We start from the raw sequence: 22,147 nt of genomic DNA, 5'->3' as shown, positions 1-22,147 counted from the left end.
TACATTAAGAATCTGCAGGCCAAACTGTACTCGCTCCTGTTTGTTCAGCCACGCTTCCATGCACAGATCAGCAACCATCCCACAGACTAGCCCCAATCCTGCAAAGGAGCAAGGCTAACTAACCGCTAACCACCTTTCCTTTGCTCTTCCCTTTTCTTCCTGTTTCAAGCTCTACTTTTGTGATCCAATGCTTCCATTGTGACTCAGTGGTTAGCTGAGTGTCAATTCATAACAGAAGTTATCTCATTGCACTTTTCCTACAGAGCAGGTCTAGACTGTACTCTGTATAATATTATTTACAGAGACCCAACAAATCCCACCATGAGCAAGCATTTGGCGACAGTGGCAAGAAAAAACTTCCTTTTAAGAGGCAGAAACCTTGGACAGAACCAGACTCAATGGTGGACGGCCATCCGCCGCTGCCGTGTTAGGTTTTGAGAGATAGAGAGAGAGAGGTTTGGAGAAAAAGAGAGCGAGAGAGAGGTTTAGAGAGAGAGATAGAGAGAGGACTGTTTTAAGGACTAAACTTGATAAAAGCTCTCAGAATTGAGATAAAAATTCAGAATAAGGACCAGGAGCACGGTATACTATAACAAATAGAATTTCCCATTCTAAGGAATGCAAGGACTATGTAACTCCATGTTACCCAGAAAAAAAACATTGGGGTCGTAAACCCAACTTACCATGATATAGCGATAATGGTCTCGGTGCTCCAGATTTCATTTTCCTCAAGGTAAAGTGTGGTTGCAGCCACAGACTCACAGCAAAGAAGGCTCTCCCTCTGGCTCCGTGATTGGATAGTGAAATGATATTCCTGATTGGATAGTCATATTATATGTTAATCTGTTAATCCCATTTGCTATTCAATGTCAAATGTGGGACCAAAGTACTTGTAGGTTTGATTTGTACTTATTCGATTTGTAGCTGTAAATTTGGGATTAACACATACAAATGAGTTCTGTGTGAACTTTTTTCACCCACAAACAGATATATATAACTGCAAACCTGGTGTGTAACTGCACACCTTTGTGCAAATCTGCTTTATACACTTACACATTGTAAATTATTTGTAAAAATCTTTTGCATTTGTTCACAAAATCTCACACACAGCTACAGATCTTCTTACGGATTCAAACATTTTTATCTATTGGTACAGATATTTGTTTACACATTGAAACATTTGAATTAATTTGATCAAAACATTTTTACACATTCACACATTTGAATGTATTCAAACTAAATGTTTGCACACATTTAGATATGGTGATACACAGCTACAACACTTTTGACCCCATTATTATTCCATATTGGCCATCTATTTAAATACATGTGGACACTTATATCAAAAACATGGTGAAATGTGTTATACATCACATTGATTTGACAGATTCTGTTTTTTCTAAATATATTTTTTATAATATATGACTCAGTCTTGTTGCGGGGTTTTTGTGTCGTTTGTTAGTTTGCATTTTACCAGGATTTTTGCCCCGGATGTCTGTGAAAGTCTTCTCTGGTTCCCTGTTTTAGTGCCGTAACGTTTCAGACTAATGAGATGCATTCCACACATTGGCCAAATCTCTTGAACATGGGAATGAATTAGTAAAAGGAAGGAGGGATGAAGTGACTCACAATGCGGTCTGGAGGAGGGGTGCTGCGGATGAAGCACTTGATCTGACCCTTCTCTCCGTAGAGCACCTGCTGGGTCTGGGTGCTAGAGATAGTGGGAGGACCTGTAGAGGCACAGCCAAGGCAGAAACACTCAATCATCGCAATAAAAACTTGGCCATACATCTTCCTGGCCATTGCATGAATTAACAGCTCCGAGAGGGGCAGTGGCATGCTCAGATCCCATTAACAGTAAAAGTTTTAATTTGTTTTGCTCAGGTTGATTCAGAAGTGTAGTGCAGGTTAAACCAGCCTAAAGTCAATTTATCTTTAATCTTTTTTTAAATACTCAGATAAAGTTTCCTCGTCTTTTTAGGGCTGATATGGATTTTTAGAATGTACAGTAAATCCGCAGTATAGATCATACTAACTATGATATATCATCTAACTGATGCATTGGCTGTTATATAGACATTATTATATAGTAATAAGATATATATATAAGTATAGTTATATAATAAAATTATAATCATTCCCAGACAAGACAAACAGTAACAATGGACACAAAGACTGATGAGGCACCGCCATAGTCATGGTAGGTTACCACAGTGACATTACAGATACACAATTTCCAGTATTACCTGCTACTTGTTTAATGATGCATTCAGTCAGGTCCATATGTTTAGATAACGTCTTTATTGCATGCTATAATCAGTGTTATAGCTAACATGGTTTTACAAGCCCAAGCCTCTTCTTCTGTGTCTCTTGTATTTTACCTCAGCTCTGCATCATTCCTGGAACCTGAGAGGCTAACTCTCGTAACACTACTAGAACAATACAGAGGAGCACACTGTAGACATACTCTATGTCTAGCATAAAGATAAACTAAAAAGGTTACACCTTTCTATATTGATTGTGAGGGTCCCCTTAATTGTTATTTCGGGTGATATTTATGAGGGCTGTCACTGTGCTTCATTGCATTACCAGTATAAAAATGTATTGTGTATTTCAGAAAATTCAAAGATATTGTATTTTATATACTGATCTGCTTCCCGGCCGTAACAATAAAATCTCAGGGTTGGACTGGGTTCAGTGTTCTTGTCTTTATAATCATCACAACTGTAGTAAAGCCCTACAACGTGAAGGCGGGTAAACATGTCTCTGACTCCCGGACCATCAGCACCAGATTCCCCCAAGGCTGCGTTCTTTCCCCTCTGCTCTTCTCCCTGTACACCATCAGCTGCACCTCCAGTCATCAGTCAGTCAATCTCCTAAAGTTTGTGGACGACACCACACTCATTTGGCTCATCTCTGGTGGGGATGAGTCCACTTACAGGTGGGAGATTGACCATCTGGTGACCTGGTGTGGACAGAACTACTTGTCTTAAGACAGTGAAGATGGTTGTGAATTTCAAGAAGAACCCAGCCCCACTTGCCCCAATCACCCTGAGTGGCTTCCCAGTCGACACTGGAGTCCTTCTGCTTCCTGGGCACCATCATCACCCAGGACCTTAAGTGGGCGCTGAACATCAGCTCCCTCATCAAGAAGGCACAGCAGAGGATGTACTTCCTGCGGCAGGTGAAGAAGTTCAATCTGCCAAAGATAATGATGGTGCACTTCCTCCATCTTCACCTCCTCCATCACCATCTATTATGCTGCTGCCACTACCAAGGACAAGGGCAGTCTGCTATGTATCATTCACACCGCATAGAAGGTGATTGGCTGCAATCTGCCATCCCTCCAGGACCTGTATGCCTTCAGGATGCTGAGGCGTGGAGGAAAGATTGTGGCTGACCCCTCCCATGCTGGACACAAACTTTTTGTGTCCCTTCCAGCAGGAGGTTGTGGTCCATCAGGACCAAAACAAGGCCTGAGACCCTCACTGACATGGACTCTTATCCCCCTTCATAGACACTACACGTTAAATTAACGTACAGCCTCCACATCTGTCTCAATGTTACATTAACACACATCTTTTGGACTATTATCTCTGTACATTGCACATATTCTTTATTCTTCATACTGTGAACTTTTGCACATTCCTGCACAAAACTGTGCAGCTCTTTCTTTCTAAAAACAGATATATTGTACATACTTTTTATAATATTTGTATTGTCACACTATATTGCAGGACACACAGTGATGACATTAAAGAAAAGTGAAGTGAATTGCCCCATTTAAAACTGACCTGGACATCACACCATGCAAGCCAAAATCACACCATGCTGTGAACTCAGAGAAGGCAGAGAAAAATTCCTCCTGATACAGACTGGTAGAAAATTAGTTTTACACTGAGAAGAGTCAGATGTACATTAATTGATATACCATGTTTAATTAATGTTATAATAAGAATGCAAAGTTAATTTCAACATGCTGATTTTGATAAAGAACAGTAGGGATTCTGCTAACAAGAACTGTTCTTTATGTTAAGAAATTAATCTGATATATGTAGAAAGTATAGCTCACCATGTTCAGTAATGACAAAAGCATTTTTCTCAGACACTCGTGGCAATCTGGGACAGCATGTATGATAATTTCGGATACAGTTTCATTAGTCCTTGTTTTCAACTCTAATGACATATTTCAAAGAATATTTTAAACTGATTTCTTGTTGTCTTAAACGTAATATTGATTAATTAAACATGCCTTGGTTACTTAATGTTATGTATTAGCCTATTATGATGTGTTATGATAACCTTATTCTGTCCTCACTCCACTTTTTGAACAGCTAATGAAACAGAACATGTAAATATGCATTTACACAACAAATTAATTTATCATAGTTGGTAATAAAGAAAATGTAAGTGGAATGCTGAATGTCACAGCCCCTCAGAGCATGTGTGTGTGTGCTGGGGAGTACTGCTGACTTCAACCGACTTGCAGAGGGACCAAAGATGCACAGAACATGTTGGGAAAATGCTAATGTCCAACAACTCTGAAAGAAAGAAGCCTGCTAAAAGGAACCTGTTCCATTTCTGGGATCTAACACAACAGGGTTAAAAAAGAAGAAACCCTGGACTTTACACACCAGCCATGTGATGCAGAGACGGAGAAATAGAGAGAGATAGATAGATGGAGCGAAAGAGACTCAAAGACTTAACTCTTAAAAAAATAAACTCTATTAGCGCTCAAAAATTGCTGCTACCAGGTTAAGGAAGCCTGCTTCACTCTGCTTCAGCACCCTTAAACTCAGACCGTGTTGCCATCACAACTAAAGAAGCCTGCTAAAAGGAGCCTGTTCCAACAGGGTTAGAAAAGAAGAAACCTTGGACTTTACGCACCAGCCATGTGGTGCAGAGAAGGAGAAATAGAGCTCAAAAATTGCTGCAGCCAGGCTAAGGAAGCCTGCTCCAATCTGCTGCAGCACCTGAGTCCTAATGAGGACCGTAATGAACTTTAAACTCATCACAACCGAACGTCATCAGCCTGATTATGGAAGGAGAGATCCGATTCAAGCAGAAATTGCCCCGCAGGACTGGCAGCGCATCCAGAAACTCTGAGGAGCTTCATCCAGGGCCGAGAACCCATCAGCTAACCCAGATGCTTACTGGGACCGAGTGCCCCAGAGAAATGGCACTGCTTCTCCTGTCCTCTCCCCTTCAGGTCAACACCTGCCCTGCTCGGCCAAAACTCAGGTGAAACAACAGATACTTTTCCTGTGATATGAGGTTTGATGCTTTAACTTAATAAGAAAAATTAGGAAATGTGTGAATTGCAAAGACATCACGGTATTCTGCATTTTTTGGGGTTGGAAGATCGTACTTACGACAGAACGATCTGGCCAAACATGAACCCCCCAGACGCCAACCCGGAAGCAACACCTTTCCAGCTAGCGCTGACCAACCAGGGCATTCTTCTTGGACATGAGCAGCTAATCCGGGCACTAACAGGCCAGGTCACCCAGATTACCCGGTTAACTCAACAGGTCTCCAGACTTTCCTCTCAACTCTCGGCTCCGGTGGCGTTAACACCACCAGCCACACTGGCTCCTGCCCTGTTGTCTCCACCCCACCGGGACTCCCACGCCCCTTCTCCGGAGAGGTTACCGGTTGTCGGGGCTTCTTGTTGCAATGTTCATTGGTTTTCTGCCAGCGTCCGGTCACGTTCTCCTCCGACCAGTCAAAGATCAACTACATCCTGGGACTGCTACGGGGAAGAGCGTTAGCTTGGGCAGAAGCTACACACGCCAGAGGGCCTCTCACCTCGATCTCTTTGGCTGACCTACTGGAGACTATGACATCCGTTTTTGACCACTCCAACGCCTGTGGAACCGCCGGTGACCAGCCAAGGGGCTCGTAGTGTGGCGGATTATTCTATCGAGTTTCGCACACTAGCCGCCGACTCCTGTTGGAACGAACCGGCACTGGTCAGTGCATTCAAGAAGGGTTTAAGTGAGCAACTCAAGGATGAATTAGCTACCCGGGACGAACCCGCTGGGTTGGATGCATTAATTAACCTATGCATTAGGGTGGACAATCGCATTTGGGAGTGACGCAAGGAGCGTCACCATCAGGCTTCTGGACTATTGTCATGCTGGTTTCCCTCTTCCCCGAGCTCCAAACACGGAGATCCGACCTTGGCCACGGAGATTCACCCGCAGCCACCCGTCAATCCAGACCCGGAGCCAATGCAGCTTGGTCGCGCTCGACTCACACCGGAACAGAGGTTACAGAGACGCACAGCGGGGGAGTGCTACTATTGCGGCCAACAGGGGCACTTCCTGGCTTCCTGTCCTGTGAGGCCAAAAGATTAGGCTCATCAGTTGCAGTGGGGGGTTCTGGTGAGTCACAACAACCCTCGTCAGCCGGAGCTCTCTCGACTACAGGTTCCGGCAACTCTTCATCTCCCATGCACTTCTCTTCCGCTGCTGGCTCTGGTCGACTCTGGAGCTGAGGACAACTTCCTGGATGTGGACCTAGCTCGACAGGCAGGCATCTCCACGGAATTGTTGCAGTGTCTGTGGAAGGTGGAGGCTCTGGATGGTCCTTCCCTAGCCCAGGTAACCCATCGCACTCTCCCGGTTACTCTCGTCCTGTCCGGTAATCATCGCGAGGAGCTTCGCTTTCAACTTATCTCGACGCCTCGGACACCTCTTGTTCTGGGTTATCCCTGCCTGCGGCAACACAATCCTCACATTAATTGGGAGACAGGAATCCTGAGCTGGAGCACTTACTGTCTCTCCACCTGCCTCCAGTCTGCCCGGTCTCCCTCTGAGGTCAAGACCTCCACACCCTCTCTAGCTCCCTCCGACCTAACCACTATCCCGAGGGAATACCACGACCTACAAGAGGTGTTCAGTAAAGACCGGGCTCTGTCCCTTCCTCCACACCGCCCTTATGATTGCACCATCGATCTCCTGCCTGGCGCCTCTCTTCCGTCTCGACCCGAACGGGAGGCCATGGAGACATACATCAGAGACTCTTTACAGACAGGCCTCATTCGAGCCTCCTCCTCACCGGTAGGGGCAGGGTTTTTCTTCGTGGCCAAGAAGGACAAGACACTAAGCCCCTGCATTGACTACATCACCGTGAAGAACAAGTACCCCCTGCCTCTCATCAATTCAGCATTCGAACCTCTCCACGGGTCCACCATCTTCACTAAGCTGGATCTCCGCAATGCTTACCATCTGGTCCGCATAAGGGAGGGGGACGAATGGAAGACTGCCTTCAACACAGCCCTGGGACATTTCGAATACCTAGTCATGCCGTTCGGACTCACCAACGCTCCGGCAGTATTCCAGGCTCTGGTGAATGACGTTCTCCGCGACTTCCTGAACCGTTTTGTTGTCGTCTACCTCAACGACATCCTCATCTTCTCCCGAGACCCAGCCAGCCACGTCAACCACGTCCGTCTAGTATTACAACGGCTCTTGGAGAACCGTCTTTTCGTCAAGGCAGAGAAGTGCGAATTCCATACAGACTTCGTCAGTTTCTTGGGCTACATCTTGGAGAGTGGGCGGATGAGGACGGACCCGGCCAAGATAAAGGCGGTATCAGAGTGGCCTACACCTACCAACCGTAAGCAGCTACAACGCTTCCTCGGGTTTGCGAATTTCTATCGGAGATTCATCCGGGACTACAGTCGAGTGGCGGCCCCCCTCACCTAACTCACCTCCTCGAAAGTGGCTTTTGCTTGGAGCGCAGAGGCTGACACAGCTTTGGCCAAGCTTAAGGCCCTTTTCACTGCCGCGCCCATCCTGATCCAACCGGATGCTTCACACCAATTCACGGTGGAGGTGGACGCTTCAGACGTGGGGGTCAGAGCCATACTCTCCCAGTACTCCGACGCCGACCAGAGACTCCACCCTTGTGTGTTTTTCTCCTGCCGACTCACTCCTGCCGAACGTAATTATGATGTGGGCAACAGGGAGCTCTTGGCTGTCAAGATGGCTTTGGAGGAGTGGCGCCATTGGCTGGAGGGAGCTGAGCAGCCATTTATAGTCTGGACAGACCATAAGAACCTTGAGTATATTCAGTCGGCTAAGAGATTAAACTCTCGGCAAGCACGATGGGCATTGTTTTTTGGGCGTTTTGAATTCACCCTCACCTACCGTCCCGGATCTAAGAACATCAAGGCCGATGCCTTGTCTCGTCAAGATCTTCCCCTGGACCATGAGACCGGGTCAGACACGATTCTGCCTCCCACCTGTGTGGTAGCGGCCCTCACGTGGGAGATCAAAGCCAAAGTGAGGGAGGCCCAGAGGGATCAGCCAGACCCAGGTAACGGTCCACCGAACCGCTTGTTTGTTCCCGACGCCACTAGATCCCAAGTACTACAATGGGTCCACAACTCCCGTTTCGCCTGTCACCCTGGCATCACCCAAACTCTCTCTCTCCTCTGACGGCACTTTTGGTGGACCACCATGGAGGCCGACACCCGGGCGTTCGTGGCCGCCTGTACCATATGTGCTCGTGGGAAGTCTTCACATCGACCACCAGCTGGTCTTCTGCTACCACTCCCAGTTCCCAGTCGTCCTTGGTCCCATATCGCCCTGGACTTCATCACCGGACTGCCTCCATCGCAGGGGAACACCACCATACTAACCATTGTGGACCGGTACTGTGGTAGTCTGCCACCTTTTCCTCTCTAGCCCTGTGTGCTCTGTTGTGTTCCCCTTCCTGGTGTGTCTTGTGGGTCCCCTACTTGTCTTTGGATGTGTGTGTGTGTGTGTATGTTACCTGCCTGGCTCTAGGAACCTCCCACCTGCTGCTGATCACCGGCACACCTGTCTCCTATCTACTCATCAGTCTTCACAGCTTATATACCAGGCTTTTCCACTACACCGACGCCAGATCGTCCCCGTACATTGTACGACAAGTACCTTTTGCAAGTGTGTTTTTCCCTCGTGTTTTTGATCCTCCTTGAACCGCCACCTTAACGTGGTGGAGGGGTTTGAGTACCCGAATGACCCTGGGAGCTATGTTGCCTGGGGCTGTATGCCCCTGGTAGGGTCACCCATGGCAAACAGGTCCAGGGTGACGGGTCAGACCAAGAGCGGTTCAGAAGACCCTTATGGATTATTTAAAATCAAGGCCAGTTACGTCGCCCGGATTGGCGCTACCGGGGCCCCACCCTGGAGCCAGGCCTGGGGTGGGTGCCCGACGGCGAGCGCCTGGTGGCCGGGCCTTTCCCCACGGGGCCCGGCCGGGCACAGCCCGAAGGAGCGACGTGGGGCCGTCCTCCCGTGGACCCACCACCCGCAGGAGGATCCGTAAGGGGCCGGTGCAGAGAGATCTGGGCGGCAGTCGAAGGCAGGGGCTTCGGCGACCAGATCTCCGGACACAGAAACTGGCTCTAGGGACATGGAATGTCACTTCGCTGGGGAAGGAGCCTGAGCTTGTGCGGGAGGTTGAGCGTTACCGGCTAGATATAGTCGGCCTCGCCTCCACGCACAGCCTGGGCTCTGGAACCCGTCTCCTCGAGAGGGGCTGGACGCTCCATTTCTCTGGCGTTGCCGGCGGGGAGAGGCGGCGGGCTGGTGTGGGCCTGCTCATAGCCCCACAGCTCAGCCGTCCACGTGTTGGAGTTTACCCCAGTGAACGAGAGGGTCGCGCGTCCCCTCCGCCTCCGGGTGGGGACAGGTCTCTCACTGTTGTGGTGGCCTACGGGCCGAACAGCAGTGCAGAGTACCAGGCCTTCTTGGAGTCCCTGGGAGGGGTACTAGACAGTGCACCACCCGGGGACTCCGTTGTTCTACTGGGGACTTCAACGCCCACGTGGGCAAATGACAGTGACACCTGGAGAGGGGTAATCGGAAGGAACGGCCCCTGATCTGAACCCGAGCGGTGTTCAGTTGTTGGACTTCTGTGCTAGTTACAGTTTGTCCATAACTAACACCATGTTCAAGCACAAGGGTGTCCATCAGTGCACGTGGCACCAGGACACCTAGGCCGGAGGTCGATGATCGACTTTGTTGTCGTATCATCTGACCTCCGCCACGTGTCTTGGACACTCGGGTGAAGAGAGGGGCGGAGCTGTCAACCGATCACCACCTGGTGGTGAGTTGGATCCGCTGGCGGGGAGGAAGCCGGACAGACTTGGCAGGCCCAAGCGTATCGTGAGGGTCTGCTGGGAACGTCTGGCGGAGCCCTCTGTCAGCAGGGTCTACAACTCACACCTCCGGGAGAGCTTCTCCCAGATCCCGGGAGGTTGGGGACATTGAGTCCGAGTGGACCATGTTTTCCACCTCCATTGTCGATGCGCGCGGCTCGTAGCTGTGGTCGCAAGGTTTCTGGTGCCTGTCGCGCGGCAATCCCCGAACACGGTGGTGGACGCCGGAAGTAAGGGATGCCGTCAGGCTGAAGAAGGAGTCCTATCGGGCCTTGTTGGCTCGTGGGACTCCCGAGGCAGCTGACAGGTACCGGCAGGCTAAGCGTGCTGCAGCCCGTGCGGTCACAGAGGCAAAAACTCAGGACTGGGAGAGGTTCGGAGAGGCCATGGAGGAGGACTATCGGTCGGCCTCAAAGAAATTCTGGCAAACCGTCCGATGGCTCAGGAGGGGAAGCAGTTCTTCACCAACACCTTGTGCGGTGCGGGTGGAGAGCTGTTGACCTCGACTGGGGATGTTGTCGGACGGTGGAAGGAATACTTTGAGGATCTCCTCAATCCCGCTGGCACGTCTTCCGAAGAGGAAGCGGAGGCTGGGGACCGGAGGCGGACTCATCCATCACCCTGGCCAAGTCACTGAGGTTGTTGGCAAGCTCCTTGGTGGCAAGGCTTCGGGGTGGATGAGATCCGTCCTGAGTATCTTAAGTCTCTGGATGTTGTGGGACTGTCTTGGCTGACACGTCTCTGCAACATCGCGTGGCGATCTGGGACAGTGCCTCTGGACTGGCAGACCGGGGTGGTGGTCCTCTGTATAAGAAGGGGACCGGAGGGTGTGTTCCAATCACAGAGGGATCACACTTCTCAGCCTCCCGGTAAGGTCTATTCCAGGGTACTGGAGAGGAGAATTCGTCCGATAGTCGAACCTCGGATTCAGGAGGAGCAGAGTGGTTTTCGTCCCGGTCGTGGAACACTGGACCAGCTCTATACTCTCCATCGGGTGCTCGAGGGTTCATGGGAGTTTGCCCAACCAGTCCACATGTGCTTTGTGGATCTGGAGAAGGCATTCGACCGTGTGCCCCGGGCGCTTTGTGGGGAGTGCTCTGGGAGTATGGGGTCCGGGGCCCTTTGCTAAGGGCTGTCCGGTCCCTGTATAACCGGAGCAGGAGCTGTGTTCGCATTGCCGGCAGTAAGTCAGACCTGTTCCCGGTGCATGTTGGACTCCGCCAGGGCTGCCCTTTGTCACCGGTTCTGTTCATAATTTATATGGACAGAATTTCTAGGCGCAGTCAGGGGCCGGAGGGTGTCCGGTTTGGGAACCACAGGATCTCATCTCTGCTGTTTGCAGATGATGTCGTTCTGATGGCTTCTTCAAACCAGGACCTGCAGCATGCACTGGGACGGTTTGCAGCCGAGTGTGAAGCAGCTGGGATGAGAATCAGCTCTTCCAAATCTGAGGCCATGGTTCTTGACCGGAAAAAGGTGGTTTGCTCTCTTCGCGTGGGTGGGGAGTCCTTGCCCCAAGTGGAGGAGTTTAAGTATCTCGGGGTCTTGTTCACGAATGAGGGACGGATGGAGCGTGAGATTGACAGGCGGATCGGTGCAGCGTCTGCAGTGATGCGGGCGCTGTATCGGACCGTTGTGGTAAAGAAGGAGCTGAGTCGAAAGACAAAGCTCTCGATTTACCGGTCAATCTACGCTCCTGCCCTCACCTATGGTCATGAGCTTTGGGTAGTGACCGAAAGGACAAGATCGCGGATACAAGCGGCGAAATGGGCTTCCTCCGCCGAGTGGCTGGGCGCTCCCTTAGAGATAGGGTGAGGAGCTCAGTCACACGGGGAGCTCGAGTAGAGCCGCTGCTCCTCCACGTCGAGAGGAGCCAGCTGAGGTGGCTAGGGCATCTGATCCGGATGCCTCCTGGACGCCTCCCTCGGGAGGTGTTCTGGGCATGTCCCACCGGGGGCGGCCCGGGAAGACCCAGGACACGCTGGAGGGACTATGTCTCTCGGCTGGCCTGGGAACGCCTCGGGATCCCCCCGGAGGAGCTGGAGGAAGTGTCTGGGGCGAAGGAAGTCTGGGAGTCCCTGCTTAGACTGCTGCCCCCGCGACCCGGCCCCGGATAAGCGGAAGAAGATGGATGGATGGATGGATTTTGATCCTGTCTTTTTTGCTCTGCCTAAAGGATTACCCGGTGCTGGTGATCACCACTTCTGTTGTTTCCTGGATTCCTGTCTGCCTGTCTGCCTGCTTCTCCAGCCAGCTTCACCTTGCCTGTCGTCATCAGTCTACACTGCTCGTTCACCATCACTGCCGCTTTCCTGGGATTTCCAAGTTCCACACCGCTGGCCTCGCTCTGAAACTACTACACCCCGTCCCACCATTCAACTTTATTACTAATAAAGTGTGTATTGGATTGCAAAGACATCACGGTATTCTGCATTTTTTGGGGTTCGAAGATCGTACTTACGACAAAACGTAGATCAAAATTAGGATCTCCCTTCAACATAGGTATGATAGCTAAGTTACTTCAGGTGATTAATAATTCCTAATAATAATCTGCCTTGACTTTCCAAAACTGTTCATATCATTCATTCATGGTTGCATTTACCCTTTAATTTGTGTGTCTAGTAGTTAGGATCCAAACCACGAAGCGGTAGAACCCTGTTGTGTTTGTGCCAGTTTATTAGAGTTCAAACCGCGAAGCGAGTTTCTCTGGACAGGCTTGATTATGACTTAGAGGACAACTTTAAGAGAAGTCTAATTCTTTTAATCAATCAGGATACAAAATGTTCATCCAAATCTGTGTTGATTATGCTACATTAAATATCAAACATAAATAAGTAGAAGATATTTACCAGCCACTCACTTTGTGCTCAACACTCATTTACATGCCTAAGCATTAGAAAGTAGGTTTTCACATAGAAGGAATTAGTGAATAACAATAAACATAGTCCTGCAATGCTATATATGGTGTCGATGGAGTCAAAATTCAAAAAGTTCTATTCATTTGACTGTTTTTCACATTATGCAAACTAGAAAAAAACAAAAAAAAAAACAGATACACGTTTCAATTATAAATGAGCAAGATCGGTCAAAAAACGTGGCCGCCAACAACCAAAATACCTTCGCAAAGGGTGGTGCTTAGCATGAAATTGGCCATAACTCATTATCAATTTGTCTTGGGAGATATCCTCAGGACATGTTTGGGAATAGGTCTACCAAAGCATTTTTAGCTCGACCCATAGGGGTCGTCACAAATGCCAAAAAACTGTACCTCAAAATCCGGTGGACAGAATTTTACCAAATTTGGTGTGTATGCTCTGGGGGCAAGTATTAACCTAAATCTAAAGTACCAGATTGATTGGTGTGAGTGGGCATGGCCTATCGCATATTTGCCTGTAACTCAAGATAACCTTGAGACCCTTTGAACAATCCTGATTAAGCTCACCGGAGACATCCCCCGCTATCTTCTGAACATACACACAGTTTCGTTCAAATCCAATGAAGGGGGGACGAATGGTGGAACTTTGAGTGTGCAGTAATTGAAATGCTGCAGGCTTTGTGATGACGAAACAAGTGTGTGATTGAGCTCACTTCTTCTTTTAAACAGAATTAAGCAAGCTGAAGTGACTTTGCTCGTTGCTGCCTGAGACATTCATTTTGGCCAATCGAGCTGCTTCCTTCCTTTGAGCGAAAAAAGTTTTGAACCTGCCCATTACCACCTGCAGCTATATTCAATTTATTTATATAGCGCCGATACATAATAGAAGTTATCTCATTGCACTTTTCCTATAGAGCAGGTCTAGACTGTACTCTTTATAATATTATTTACAGAGACCTAACAAATCCCACCACGAGCAAGCACTTGGCGACAGTGGCAAGAAAAAACTTCCGTTTAACAGGCAGAAACCTTGGGCAGAACCAGACTCAATAATTGACCACCTAGAATTTTAAATAGTAATAACATAATGGTAGTGGTAATATTAACATTAACAAAGTAATAATATTAGGAATGATAGTCATAGGAATAATAATGATAATAATGATAATAAGACTAATAATAACAACTGCAGTAGCAGTTATCGAGCAGGAACACAGGGGCAGCTGGTGGCCCACAACCACAGATCCAGTCTCTGCGGCTCCGGAGGCAAAAATACCTGCTGAAAGTGACAGAAGGAGAAAGGAGAGAAACGAGAAAGCACAGAACTACGGGAGAGAGAAGATGTTGAGTTAGTAACATGCGGTAATGGGATAAAAATGCATACATATGGAGAGGGAGAGAAGGAGAGAGGAAAGAGGTGCATCATGGGAAGTCTCCCAGCAGTCTAGGCCTATAGCAGCATAACTAAGGGATGGTTCAGGACTCACCCAAGCCAGCCCAAGCAGGCACCATCGTAAGATACGATGGTGCCTGACCATTAAGAGCTTTGTAGGTGAGGAGGATTTTAAATCTGGAGAGTCTTAAGGGACTTATTCAGGCAGCCTGATAATAAGGAATTGCAGTAGTCCAACCTAGAAGTAACAAATGCATGGACTAGTTTTTTGGCATCATTTTGAGACAGGATGTGGCTGACTTTTGCAATGTTACATAGGTGAAAAAAGGCAGTGCTTGAAGTTTGTTTCATGTGGGAGTTAAAGGATAAATCCTGATCAAAGATAACTCTGAGGTTCCTTACGGTGCTGCTGGAGACCAGGGCAATGCTATCTAGAGCAAATATATCTTTAGATAACGTGTCTCTGACGTGTTTAGGACCACGTACAATAACTTCAGTTTTGTCAACAGCTGCTCTGGTATTATGGAGGGCTTTCCTCTATGTTTTAAGACTATCTTGCCAGACTAAGCGAAATTCTTTCAGATTTTCGCAATGTTTTGGGGGTTATACCATGGAGCTAACCTTCTTTGTTTTATTAGAGGGGCGATAGAATTGAGTGTTGTTCGCAGTGAGCCTGCAGCACTATCAACAAGACATCGATTTGGGAGTGGCTAAAATTATAGGAGTCCTCTGTTATATTGAGACAGCACCGAATTAAATGCAGATGGGATTGCTTCCTTAAATGTAACTACAGCACTATCAGATAGACATCGAGAGTAAGAGTTTTTGCCTAATGGCATGTAGTCCAGTAATAGGAGTTCAAAAGTTATTAAATAATGGTCCAGTAATGAAGGATTTCAAATGAGTTTTAATTTAGGTTTAGGGTTGATTTATAGGCTTGAGTCGAAGATGACTGCAACTCCACCTCCTTGGCCGGTGCCTCCAGGAATATGAGTATTAATATGACTGGGCGGAGTGGATTCATTTAGGCTAACATATTCTTCATGACCCAGCCAGGTTTCAGTGAGACAAAATAAGTCAATATCATAAACTAATATTAAACATCAGATCTCTGTCATCGAAAGCTGTACTGGTGAGTGAATTAAAAGTTCTATTAATTCTCCTATTTTGTTGTATATCTCCTCTTCTGTTAAATTTTGATTTCATTAATTTAAGTGGTCGGGGGGCAGACACTGTCATTTAGGAGTTTTGGGTGGGTAACTGCTCTGTAAGTGCAGGGTAGCGTGTAGGACTACAACTCAGCCTCCTGGTCTCAACTCTGGGTTGTCATGGTTTTGGTCCACTAATAAACTCGGCCAGATTTCTAGAAAGCTGCTCCATCCAAAGTGGGATGAATGCTGTCTCTTCTAATCAGACCAGGTCTTCCCCAAAAAGTCTGCCAATTATCTATAAAGCCCACATCGTTTGTTGGACACCACCTCGACAGCCAGCAGCAGAATGAAGACATGTGGCTAAACATGTCATCACTGGTCAGGTTTGGCAGGGGCCCAGAGAAAACTACGGAGGCCGACATTGTCTTTGCATATGTACACATCAACTCAAGATTAATTTTAGTGACCTCCAATTAGCGTAATCGGGAGTCGTTACCGCCACTTTAATAACAATCTTACTGTATTTATGTTTATCCTTAACCAGCAGTTTTAAATAGGATTCAACGTTGCTCGCTCTGGCCCCAGGAATACATTTGAGGTTTGCTGGTGTTGTCAACTTCACGTCTCTCAAAATGGAGCTGCCAATAATTAGAGTTGGAGAACTTGTTAGAAACATGAACAGTTAGGTGGTGAATCGTGGGCTTCTGCTTACGGCTATGCTTCCTTTGGATAGTCACCCAGCCTCCCTGGTTTCTCGGCAAACCAGGGAGGATGGTAAACTGGTAAGCGTATTGTCTCATTTCCGGTCACCAGTATTTGTGTGTTACTAGTAGCGTATTTTTGCTGCTCTAGCTCACAGTTAATTTTGTTTGATTCTTTATTATAGTGACTATCTCATCTCATCATTTAAACCTCTACTAGTTCTGCTCAAGCACTCATAGCACTGTCCTTCTTTTAACCACTTTCTCGCTAATCCCACAGTTTACACGCTATTCAGTTTTGCTTGCTACATATTTAGGGTTCAAAACGCAAAGCGGTAGATCCCTATTGAGTTTGTGCTGGTTTATTATTATTATTATTAGGGTTCAAACCACAAAGTGGTAGAACCCTATTGTGTTTGTGCCTTAAATTCCCATGAACTGTAATGAGCTAGAAACATGAAACTGGAAATGATGTGCATGTGCTTTACAATCGGCCACATGGTGGCGCTGTAATTAAGGCCCAAAAATGCAATTAATCGCCATGGCCCTCACACTGTAAGTCCGATTGATTTGAAATTCCTCACACAAGCCCAGCTCAATGTGCTCTACACAAAAGCCTCATGGACCATTAAAGTCTGTCATGAAGGATTTTTTACTCATTTGCATAATGTGAACAGTAAAATTAAGAGAATCAAAATTCAAAAAGTTCTATCGACACAAGTTTTGATACAGCATCGTGGGACTGAGATACACTTTTCTATTATAAAAGAGCAAGATTGGTCGGAAAACATGGCCACCATCAACCAAAATATCTTCGCCAAGGGCAGGGCTTCGCACAAAATTGGCCATAACTCATTAATGATTTGTCCAATCATCACACATCTTGAGCGATATCTTCAGTCTGTGTTTGGGAATAGGCGTGCCAAAGCATTTTGAGCTCGACCCATAGGTGGCACCACAAATGCCAAAAAACTGTACCTCAAAACCTGGAGGACAGAATTTCACCAAATTTGGTTTATTGTAATGTATTAAGCAATATCTAAATATAAAGTTTCATATTGATTGGTGCAAGTGGGCATGGCCTATCACATATTTGCCCATAACTCACTTTGACATGTGGGCTGGGGGAAGCCAGGATCGAACCACTGACCAGGTGGACGACCCACTCTATCACTAAGCCACAGCCGCCCTCCTTGTGTGTTTGTGTGTAGGTCTCAGTCTCTGTTTAGGAGAAAAGAGCGCTGCAACCTTCAGATAGGTTCATATTATTATTATCATTGTATGTATTGTATGTATACTTAGCTATCAATTCTACCTTTTATAAAAGGGTGGTGCTCCATTTTAAAATGAACTGAATTGGTTCAATGCATTTAAACCCTTTATTCGTTATATTAGTACAAGCCCGACACTGTAGATGGAATTCCATTCACATTCAATGTATATGACATACCAAAGTACAAAACTGTCATTTTGAAGAATTAAGTGAGCTGGTCCTGAGCCTAAAAATATCAAGTTACCTGAAAGAAGCACTCTTTCTATAATCAGTTAAAATGTTTGCTGGGTTGTGTCCCCGTTGGTCACTGGGTAGGTGGAATTTTAGTGTACAAAGGAGGGAGGTGAAGTTTTGAATAACAGACAGTGAAAGTAGAAAGACAAAGGCAAGAAAGTGTTTAATTACTGAAGGTCATATTCCTTCAGTAATGAAGGCGAGAAAATAACAATAATAATAAATAACAAATTAAAACAAAAATGTAGCATAGTTTGGGGAGCTACTTGCCGCCGCATCAACAAAAATCAATGACATGCTGCCTTATTAACTCTTAGTGACAACTGAGATGCAGAGGTGAAGTGAAATTTTAACTAAGAGATGTTTGCTTTTATTTCTCAGCATGGTTTTGTCAAAGTGATTGTTTTGTGTAAAATTGTCCCAGGAAATACTTACCAGGCAGGGGCTGCAGATGTAAGAGCTTTCATAAAGTGGCCAGAGACTGAATCATGTCAGTCAATGTAAGAGAGGCAAATTAAACATATTCATGTATAAATTATGCATAGTATTAATTTAAATTTCATTCTCCTAAATACTGTCACATTATTTAAATTTTTCTATGATAATATTGACTTAAAACCTACAAAACAGTTGCTTCTCCAAAGAACATAAAAATATAATAACAACAACAACAATGATAATAATAATAATAATAATAATAATAAAATATATTGATATCATCAAAATGCATACAATACAATTTATTGATTTGTAAGTGGGTTGAGATTTTCTTCCTCCTCAGCAGCTCAAAGATAATCTGTTCCAGGTTGCTGTTATTCAGTGAGGCTTCTTGCTCTGCATTACTTTGTGACTGGATCAAGTGCAGTGTGGACATAATGCCATTCACATTCAGTGCATGATAGGCCATTGTACTTACCATTCACAGTGAGCGACACCTCCTTCTCCCCGGCGCCCACTCTGGGGACTACAGCCCGACATACATACTTCCCAGCATCCTCCTGTTTTACTGCTTTCAGTGTCAGAGTGTTCTTGTTGCTAAGCACCTGTGTTGTGAGGGAAACAGTTTTGAAGGTCAGAGGTGACACTAGTCATTTCTGTTTAGTTGAACAGCAGTTACATTGACAGAAAAGGATAGCAGCATTTAACAAGCTGCACAGATTGCAGAGTGAAAGAGGTGACTAGCTGAGGACTTGTGTCAATTGTGTTTAATATGTTTCACGTCATTCAAAGTATGCAAAAGTGCATGGTACTGATTCATTCTGGAATACCTGTTTTTTATCCTGAGCGCTCTATCAGCTACAACAGGAAAGCTTTATTCATTCTTTTGAGCCTTCAGGGAAAACTATGCATTCTTGACATACCTTATTTTGAAATTAAACATTTTGAGAGTTGTTCAAAATCACAACAGAGAATGAGAGATTTTTTATAAATTCAAGTAAGAGAAACATTGTTAATACTATGTATTCACAGTCAACTACAGTTCAATCAGGAGAGACTTGCTGAAGTAAGCGTATTGTCTCATTTCCGGTCACAGGTGTTTGTGTGTTACTAGTAGCTTATTTTTGCTGCTCTAGCTCATGATTAACTATCTGCTATACATTTAAACGTACACTGGTTCTGCTCAAGCACTCAGTGCTCTCCTTCTTTTAATGACTTTCTCGCTAATCCCACAGTTTACATGCTATTCAGTTTTACTAGCTAATATTCGTTAGCTTAGCAGCTAGCCATGGCTTCTCTCTCCCTCTCACTCTCCTGCTCTCTCCTACTCGGTGTGTCAAATGTTTAGCTATTCCTCTGCCTCCTTTAGTGAGAATGGTACATGTAATAAATGTAGTTTATTTGTAGCGTTGGAGGTGAGGCTTAGTGAATTGGAAACGCGGTTCCTAACCATGGGAACTCAATCATTAGCTGCTGTAATTAGCCAGCCCCCAGTAGCCGGTTCGGACTGACCAGGGAGGCTGGGTGAATGTCCAAAGGAAGCATAGCCCTGAGCAGAAGCCCACGTTCACCACCAACCAGTTCACGTTTCTAACAAGTTCTCCCCACTCAGCGACACACCCGCTGAGAAACCAACTCTGATTATTGGCAGCTCCATTTTGAGAAACACCAGCGACCATAGTCAGATGTATTCCTGGGGCCAGAGCGAGACAATGCAAGACAATGTCGGACTCCCTAGTTTTCTCTGGGACCCTGCCAAACCTGACCAGTGATGACATGTTTAGCTGCGTGTTTTTATTCTGCCGCTGGCTGTCGAGGTGGTGTCCAGCAAACAATGTGGGCTTTGTAAATAATTGGCAGACTTTTTGGGGAAGACCTGGTCTGATTAGGAGAGACAGCATTCATCCCACTTTGGATGGAGCAGCTCTCATATCTAGAAATCTGGCCGAGTTTATTAGTGGACCAAAACCATGAACATTAAAGCAATTACCCACCCAAAACTCCTTAGTGACGGTGTCTGCCTCCCGACCACTCAAATGAATAAAACCACAAGTTAACAGAAGAGGAGTTATACATAAAAACCAAAACAAAATTGCCACCGCTGAAATAGCATAACAAAATAGGAGAATTAAATGTGGACTCTTAAACATCAGATCTCTGTCATCTAAAGCTGTACTAGTGAACGATTTAATATCAGAGTATCATATTGACTTATTTTGTCTTACTGAAACCTGGCTGGGTCATGAAGAATATGTTAGCCTAAATGAATTCACTCCGCCCATTCATATTAATACTCACATTCCTCAAGACAGAGGAGGTGGAGTTGCAGTCATCTAGCGACAGAGTCACAGGTCTATTGAGCCATGTATTCCTATAGCCCTCAGCAGTAATGACTTCATGATCTTCTTTAATGATAAAATTTTAACTATTAGAGAAAAAATTCATCACATCCTGCCCTCAACCGGTACTGATTTATCTTCAAACACAGGAACCTTAGAAACAGCTGTAAAACCTGATATATATTTGGACTACTTTTTGATTTCTTCATCTAAGCCATCAACCTGTCTCTTAGACCCCATCCCAACTAGGCTGCTTAAAGATGTTTTACCTTTAGTTAGATTGATCATATCTAGTAAAGAAGTGCTGTCTGTTAAAATAGCTGTAATTAAACCTCTTCCTAAAAAGCCCACTCTTGATCCAGGGGTTTCAGCCAACTATAGACCTATATCTAACCTTCCCTTTCTGTCTGAAATCCTTGAGAAGGCAGTCGCCAATCAGTTGTGTGACTTTAGATTTAGATTAAACTTTATTGTCATTACACATGTACAAGTACAAGGCAACGGAATGCAGTTTAGGTCTAACCAGAAGTGCAACAAGCAAGTGCAGGATATAAAGTGCGTGCATAAATGCAGGATAGAGCAGTATTATGAAAATATTTTACAAGTGGTATTATGGACATTATATACAGATGGCATTACTATAAACAGAAGTATACTGATGGATATGTACAATAATGTATTGGACTGGGCAGAACAGTAGTGCAATGAATATTAAGTAGTGCAAATTATGGACAGAAATAGTTAACAGTGCAGTAGATGAGTTATTGCAGTATTCAGTACATAGTACTGGAGTGCAAATGATGCAGTACATGTATAAATAAATAGTCCGGTAGTGCAAATGAACATGTGGTACATGTAGCAAAAACAATATAGCAGCATTTAAGTTAAGGTATATGAGGAGACAGTGGAATCAGTGGGGGGCAGAGTTCAGTAGGAAGACAGCTCTGGGGAAAAAAGCTGTTTCTCAGGCTGCTGGTCCTTGTCTGGAGGCACCTGAGGCGCCTGCCGGAAGGCAGGGGAGAAAACAGTCTCTGACTTTCTAAATAACAATAGTTTATTCAAGCAGGATTTAGAGCGCATCTGGTGAAAATTACAAATGACCTTATAATTATAATTATAATTATAAAGAGTGCGGTCTAGACCTGCTCTATAGGAAGAGTGCAATGAGATAACTTTGGTTATGAATTGGCCCTATATAAATAAAACTGAATTGAATTGAATAATTGCATCACACAATGTACTTGTCTCTGTACTTGTCTTAGTTAGATCTTAGTCTTCCATTCGACACCATTGACCATCACATCCTATTACAAAGACTGCAACATGTAATTGGCATTAAAGGAGCCACACTAAGCTGGTTTAAATCCTATCTATCAGACCGATCTCAGTTTGTACATGTTAACGGTGAGTCCTCCGTGCACGCCAAAGTTAGTCATGGAGTTCCACAAGGTTCTGTGCTTTGACCGATTCTTATTCATTTGGATTTTTCTGCTACATGTCAAGCTACAATGACAGATTTGTCCTTTAAAAACATATTTTTCATATAGCATGTCTCTTAGGTACAGGTTTACAACAGAACATTGGAGA

General features: G+C 45.6%; 1 protein-coding gene across 5 annotated transcripts in view; it reads right to left on the bottom strand.

Annotated features, from left to right (window-relative positions):
- Positions 1–22,147, bottom strand: part of LOC122888246 (kin of IRRE-like protein 3) — a 301,529-nt gene that overhangs the window by 28,596 nt on the left and 250,786 nt on the right. For all 5 annotated transcript variants that reach the window (XM_044222437.1, XM_044222434.1, XM_044222436.1 and 2 more), the window contains 2 exons: positions 18,700–18,826; positions 1,630–1,730 (listed from right to left, as the gene is read on the bottom strand). In XM_044222437.1, coding sequence (XP_044078372.1) covers positions 1,630–1,730; positions 18,700–18,826 — 228 coding nt within the window. The remainder of the gene's footprint in view (positions 1–1,629; positions 1,731–18,699; positions 18,827–22,147) is intronic.

This window comes from Siniperca chuatsi, linkage group LG14 (assembly GCF_020085105.1).
Source record: "Siniperca chuatsi isolate FFG_IHB_CAS linkage group LG14, ASM2008510v1, whole genome shotgun sequence".
In the NCBI taxonomy this organism is placed as follows: domain Eukaryota; kingdom Metazoa; phylum Chordata; class Actinopteri; order Centrarchiformes; family Sinipercidae; genus Siniperca; species Siniperca chuatsi.
The sequence above is the reverse complement of the archived record's forward strand: the minus strand, read 5'-3'. Positions and strand labels throughout refer to the sequence as shown.